Source organism: Sphaeroforma arctica, assembly GCF_001186125.1.
Source record: "Sphaeroforma arctica JP610 unplaced genomic scaffold supercont1.1204, whole genome shotgun sequence".
Classification (NCBI taxonomy): domain Eukaryota; class Ichthyosporea; order Ichthyophonida; genus Sphaeroforma; species Sphaeroforma arctica.
Genome location: NW_014039354.1, coordinates 12,136 through 17,985, shown reverse-complemented (window position 1 = coordinate 17,985; position 5,850 = coordinate 12,136). Strand labels below are relative to the sequence as shown.

At 41.8% G+C, this 5,850-nt stretch overlaps 2 protein-coding genes across 2 annotated transcripts in view; one reads left to right on the top strand and one right to left on the bottom strand.

Annotated features, from left to right (window-relative positions):
- Positions 1-2,667, top strand: part of SARC_10312 (hypothetical protein) — a 3,605-nt gene extending 938 nt beyond the window's left edge. The window contains exons 2-5 of the mRNA XM_014295651.1: positions 637-778; positions 1,267-1,423; positions 1,569-1,796; positions 2,440-2,667. Of these exons, the coding sequence (XP_014151126.1) occupies positions 637-778; positions 1,267-1,423; positions 1,569-1,796; positions 2,440-2,559 (647 nt within the window). The 3' untranslated portion in view covers positions 2,560-2,667. The remainder of the gene's footprint in view (positions 1-636; positions 779-1,266; positions 1,424-1,568; positions 1,797-2,439) is intronic.
- A 441-nt stretch (positions 2,668-3,108) lies between these two features.
- SARC_10311 (hypothetical protein) lies at positions 3,109-5,266 on the bottom strand (the record flags this gene model as incomplete). Its single annotated transcript, XM_014295650.1, has 3 exons — positions 5,021-5,266; positions 4,822-4,897; positions 3,109-4,577 (listed from the first exon to the last, which is right to left on the bottom strand). The coding sequence occupies exons 1-3, from the start codon at positions 5,210-5,212 to the stop codon at positions 3,109-3,111; spliced, it is 1,737 nt and encodes a 578-aa protein (XP_014151125.1). The 5' UTR covers positions 5,213-5,266.
- Between the last annotated feature and the right edge of the window lie 584 nt (positions 5,267-5,850).

The following is a 5,850-nucleotide window of genomic DNA, read 5'->3' as shown; positions in this document are numbered from 1 at the left end:
ATATGTATGTATATGTATATGTATATGTATATATACGCGCACACACACATATATATATTTATATATATATGTATACATATATGTATATATATATATATGTATATGTATATATATATATATATATATATCTATATATATGTATATGTATATATAAATATATATATATAGCTACATTTAGATTCCAATATCACAAACTTGTTGAGTGATGCTTTAATTGTATAGTAGTACTCACACTTGTTTACTCAATCATATGGAGTTGCAAGAATTGATTAAAGGTAACATTGATACCGATTTTTTTTATGCTTACTCGTCGACGTACTCAGGCAAACGTTAGATGCAGACTCATCCGCTGCATCTGGATACATAGGTTTTACTTGGAGTAAAAGTAATACCACATAGCCTGACCATTACCCCGTCTTTATGTTAACTATCACTAGAGTGTCTTATTGTATCCTAAGTAGCTTGCTCTGGTTGGAAGATCAATTAACCTGCTCGATCAGGTGTACTTAATCGTGGCTGTAGCACCTGGAAAAGGGTTGTACACAGTACCGATTCAGTTCAGCTATCTCTGAAACTATACAATATTCGAGCGTGTTGAATTGTAATCGTGGCTCCTTGAATACCTTTTGTATGCAGTATCAGTGGTGCCAATTGCTTCGGTCACATTCCCACCCAAGTTCGAGTACAAAGTGGTCTCCAAATCGCCCCGGATAGCCACCATAAGCAATTTATTAACCACTGAAGAAATGCAATCGATTATAGCCATTGCGAAGCCAAGGTTTGTGTTAAGCAGCCAAAAGTGTGTGATTCAACCAATTATCATCGAACTCCAAGAACCAATATACTGCACAACTAGAATGTACTTCTCCGGAGTTTTCTACTGAAAATAACATAGGTTTCGCTGTATTGAGGGTTCACTTTCGGTAAAAACATTTCGATCGCAACGGGAGCACGAGACTGTAAAAGTCTAAGTGGGTTTCGCGGGGAGAAATATATCGAACACTTAATACTCCAACTTTGCAACAAATGAGTATTCATTCTCAACACGCGAAAGAGTATTCTGATGTCGATTATGCTGAAACCGCTACCTACATTAATATGTACATACTCCACTCGTAGAATGTGCTGTTTGGAATATGGGCATATATAGAAGCATGCCGATCGCAGAGCCACACTCTCTCTTATATATCCACATACACCAAACATACATCATAAACCTGTGTTTAATCGGATTCGTTTGATGTACAATAATACTGTGCACTGCAGGTTAAAAGCCAGTCGTGTTGTGGGTGATGGTGTCAACTCCAGTGCTCGCTCCAGCACAAGTTGTAGGATACCCCGGGCACATAAAGATGTGATGAGTGTGCTTAGACGATTGTCCGAGATAACCGGATACAGTATTGATAATTTCGAGACCATCCAGGTGTGTGTTCTAATCAGAATTGGGTTATGCGACGCAGTTTACTGTGTTCTAGGAGAATTTCAAGCAGCCCGGACAGTTCAGTTGTGTGTGTGTGTGTGTGTGTATAAATATATATATATATATATACTTTTGTTGTTTATCACAGGTGGTGCACTACGATGAGACACAAGAGTACAAAGCTCACAATGACTGGTTCAATCCGAATGGGGAAACCTACGCCAGCCATATGAAGAACGGTGGACAGCGCTTGATCACAATATTCTGTTACCTCAACGATGTTACAGGAGGTGGCGAGACGTGTTTTCCCAAGCTGGACTTGAAGTTCGCTCCACATGCAGGTCATGCAGTGCTGTGGTATAACAGGAGGAGGAAGGTATGGCCTACCTCTGACCTAACTCTTGAGTACAGTGTCGCATTTCACTGTTTGTTTACTTTAGACACCAAGACCGGATAGTAGATACTTAAGTGTCCATAAGTGTCGAAATGCTTAACTTCGTATGCAAGTAGGACGGAGATAGCCTTTTTCTTTTCAGCTCGACTAGCAGTCTCCACCAGAGGCGCCTCTCGCAGTGTTGGAGTTAAACAGCAACCTTGGTCAGCAAATAGTTCCAGAAGCTATAGTGTATAGATAATAGTATGCTCGATCATTTAAGCCAGATGGGTTATTCGCAATTCAGGTATTCAGGTAGTACTATACGTATTCAAGCAGGTTAATATCTGATCTTAACACCCATATGTATTCTAACATCTGCATCAGACCTGTCATTTTTTTACTTGTTCAGGTCATTGATTTGTGGACATATTCCTAATCAGCTTTAGTTATTGCTATCCAAATCCGCCCCATCCTCAACTTTGTATGGATTGATTGCTGAACGTCTTGTACGTCTACCGTCTAGCATGGCATAATTGACTTCCATCGGACTAGAATTTGCTTCCATAGAATTACATTCCACCAACTTCAATATTGAAATCACGTGGTAGTAGCATTTGATTTTGTGGGCGTTCTTTTGGCACAGGATGAGGAGGGTGGCGCTGGAATGGATGACAGAGTGCTGCATGCCGGTACCCGGGTAACAGGTGGAGAAAAGTGGGGCATGAATGTTTGGATACGCGAACGAAAGTATATAAAGAAGTAGTTAAAACTGAGTACAGCAGCGAAAGGGTTGTGGCACGGCAGTATGTTTTTTCGTTTTCAGACGGAGAGTGTAATTATTGAGAAGAGAATCGTTCTTTCAAAGTTTTTGTCGAAGGTTACGAGTCTACTACGATATAGTCATAACGTGCAGTAACTCTAAGCTCGAAAATTTCCGAGTATCGGTCGTAGTTTGCAATATCCACTCATTATCTGAACCACAGAAGTTGGTGGGATCCAGTATTTGGTTCTATCTCATTCGGTTCCATCTTCGACATCGTTGTGTACCCGCAAGAAGCATGCTTTCATTATTTTGTCTGCTTCAGCTTTCATAATGAATTTTTGTGTTTCGATTTATCTAAATGTCGTAAATATCAATGTGTATATCCCAGATGCGTATAGTATACTATTATACTATAGATAGAGAGGGAAAATTTAAACGTAAAAATAGAAAGCTTATGATGGTTGAGTCATTCAGTTCTCGTTCCTGTCTGATACGCTTACTCTTGCGCGAATACACGACTTTCTTGGCATCGCTGAAAATCAAAGGGATCTATGCAGATTCCAGGCTTTTGAGAATACTGCAGACGAAATCAACATTCATATCCGACGGTAGTCTTCGTCCGACAGCAGCTGCATTGTCTTCTTGTATACTGGACACACTGGACCATGTAGTTTTCACTTTAGCATCCAACAGTCTGTTATTCCGTACGTTGTCCGTACTCAACTCAATAATACTTTCGATGTCAGTCATATCATGCGCTGGCCTGTTGGCCGCTGCTCGCAGATTACGACTGTCATAGTGAGATGGAGAGGTAAACTGATTATAGTTTGGAGAACGTGGTGGACATGCAGATGATGCGCTGTCATTGCCTAATGTCGATCGGCTTTCACTTGATCGCCCCTCACAACCGCTGGATCCATTTCCGTCTTCCTCTGTATTTATATCATCTTCGGCTGAAGTGTCGCCCATACTTCGTTCGCGCACTGACAGCTCAGCCGATTGCGCTTCGCGAGTAGTCCTTGAATGTGGTATGTATCGATCAGATTTCAGGGTCACCATGTGAGAGTCAGCCTGTGTCTGAACCATAGAAGCATTGGCATGTGCCTCGTCTTTGTCCACCAAAAATGTGTTGTAGATTGACATCCAAGGCTTAGATGACGGATCCTGAACTGCTGCCGGACTATCAGCTGTATTTCGATTCTCACGCGACCTTGCCATACACCCAGCCTGTTCTTGAGATCTTTGACTATTGCTGAGCTGTGCAAGAGCTTGACTTTGCATGGGCTCCGAATGTGTCGGTAAGTTGGTACTGGCGTTTCTATATAGCGTTTTCATGTTATAGTACGATTGTGGAATGTCGAACGATGAGAATGAGAAGACTTGATTATTACAAGCAGGAACTACTTTGCTTCTCAGAACCTCACATGATTGCGATGCTCTCAAGGCGGGTCTGATATTGTTACTAGAATGAACATGAGAGTATACGCTCCTCTGTCTCACTCGTTGCTGGTGCCCATGCAAGTCGAGCAAATCATCCAGACGATTGTTGTTTGAACCATCAAATGAGCACCTATACGGGTGTGCCATCGGTGTCTTAATGCCCGTGATGTCCGAAGCTCGTCGGTTACAAACGGGCCTCGGATTGCTATTTCTATTGGATGCCCCAGTCGGCCCGAATTGCTTCGAACTATCAGCGCCACGCCACGGCAAGCGATTTTCTCCGGTTGACATAGAAACAGTAGCGGAAGGTGACAAACTATGGTACGAGACCGGTCGAAAGGGAACACCACTGACACCAACAAACTGGTCAGTGGTCACATCGTTCTCAACATCAACCCTATGCAATTGGTTGTTTGTATTGCTTTCCTGTGGCCGCATCTGTTTTCTGATTCCGGCCTGTGCGAAAGTGGTCGTATGGTTTTTCGACAATGCTGAATTTGTGCTGGTATTCAATACATCGGTCAAACTCCTCACTCTAATGGAGCTTCGAGTCGCATCTGCCGTTTCCGATTTTGAAGCTGTATGATATATAGATCGAGGAAAGACAATCAGTCTTCTATACGAGCGCAACGGGGAAATTTGTACGGAAAGCATACTGCCGAACATGAATATTGGAAATAGTTGACTATTCAAAGTCCAGATCGAGTAAAGGCAATCAGCCTTCTATAGGTGCGCACATGAAAAAAAACATACAGAAGGACACACTGGAGAACATGTACATTTGTAATCGTTGATTATTCAAAGTCAACTCGTTCAACTTACCCTTTGGGGTGGCCTCTTTCTGCGCGCCGTTCGTACGGGATTTCAACGATGAGGGGATGTGTTTTAGGCGTATATGCTGCAACGTGGATAAATTGGAAGGGCGCAATAAGAATCGCCGACGAAATCATCGACGTTGAACTCCAGCATGCACACGACACAAAATCGCACATATGCGAAGTGAACAAAAGTAGAAAATTACCTGATTTCTTGAGTGTTCGAAGGCGTAACTTCGAGTACAGAACTCACACTTATACGGACGTTCAGCTTCCGAATACGTCTTACGTGCACGTCTTTTGAAGCTTTCGATCCGTTCGAAGTGGCCATTATCGTCTGCGCTGACAAGTATATCGTGAGCGACTTCTGCCGTTGAATTTTTGATCTTTTGCGGCATGATAACTTTTTAATTTGTATAGTCTGCAAATGTCTACTGGTTGATTCAATATATGTGATCTCGTGTCCTGTGAGGTGCTTCAATCCCGAAGATAAAACTCCCAGGTTATGTTGTCATGTCAATCTATTAGTTTTCTGTACACACAAAAAAATGCTATTACACTTGCTCTCTAATATTACAACTGTGGTCAATTATGAGTTCGTCAGGCTTTAGTTCCATTATATTATATATAACCATATCGATTCTTCTGTGATCTTCCAAGATAACGGACGTGAATGGCGAAGGGTATGAGTGTTTTTTAGGAGTATCAAGAATGATTCAAGATTTCAAGCATCCGTAATATCGAATTCTCTACTGTACATTTTTATATATGCCTACCTGCTCCCGTACTCCTATGATAAAATAGAGAGGTACAACTGCTAAAGTGATTAGGTGATCGTGCGTGTTGGCTGACACTGTGTGGCTAAAACTGGCTGGGCTGGAGGCGGCCTCATGCTCTCTGATCTCTCTCTTTCTCGCTTCTCTCTGTGTGTTGTTGTACAGCTGTGTTTATACTTTATAGTTGCAGTACAGTATGTCACTATCAGACATTGGTTCTCTCAGCATTTGTTTTTAAAAACAATTACTTTTATTTACAA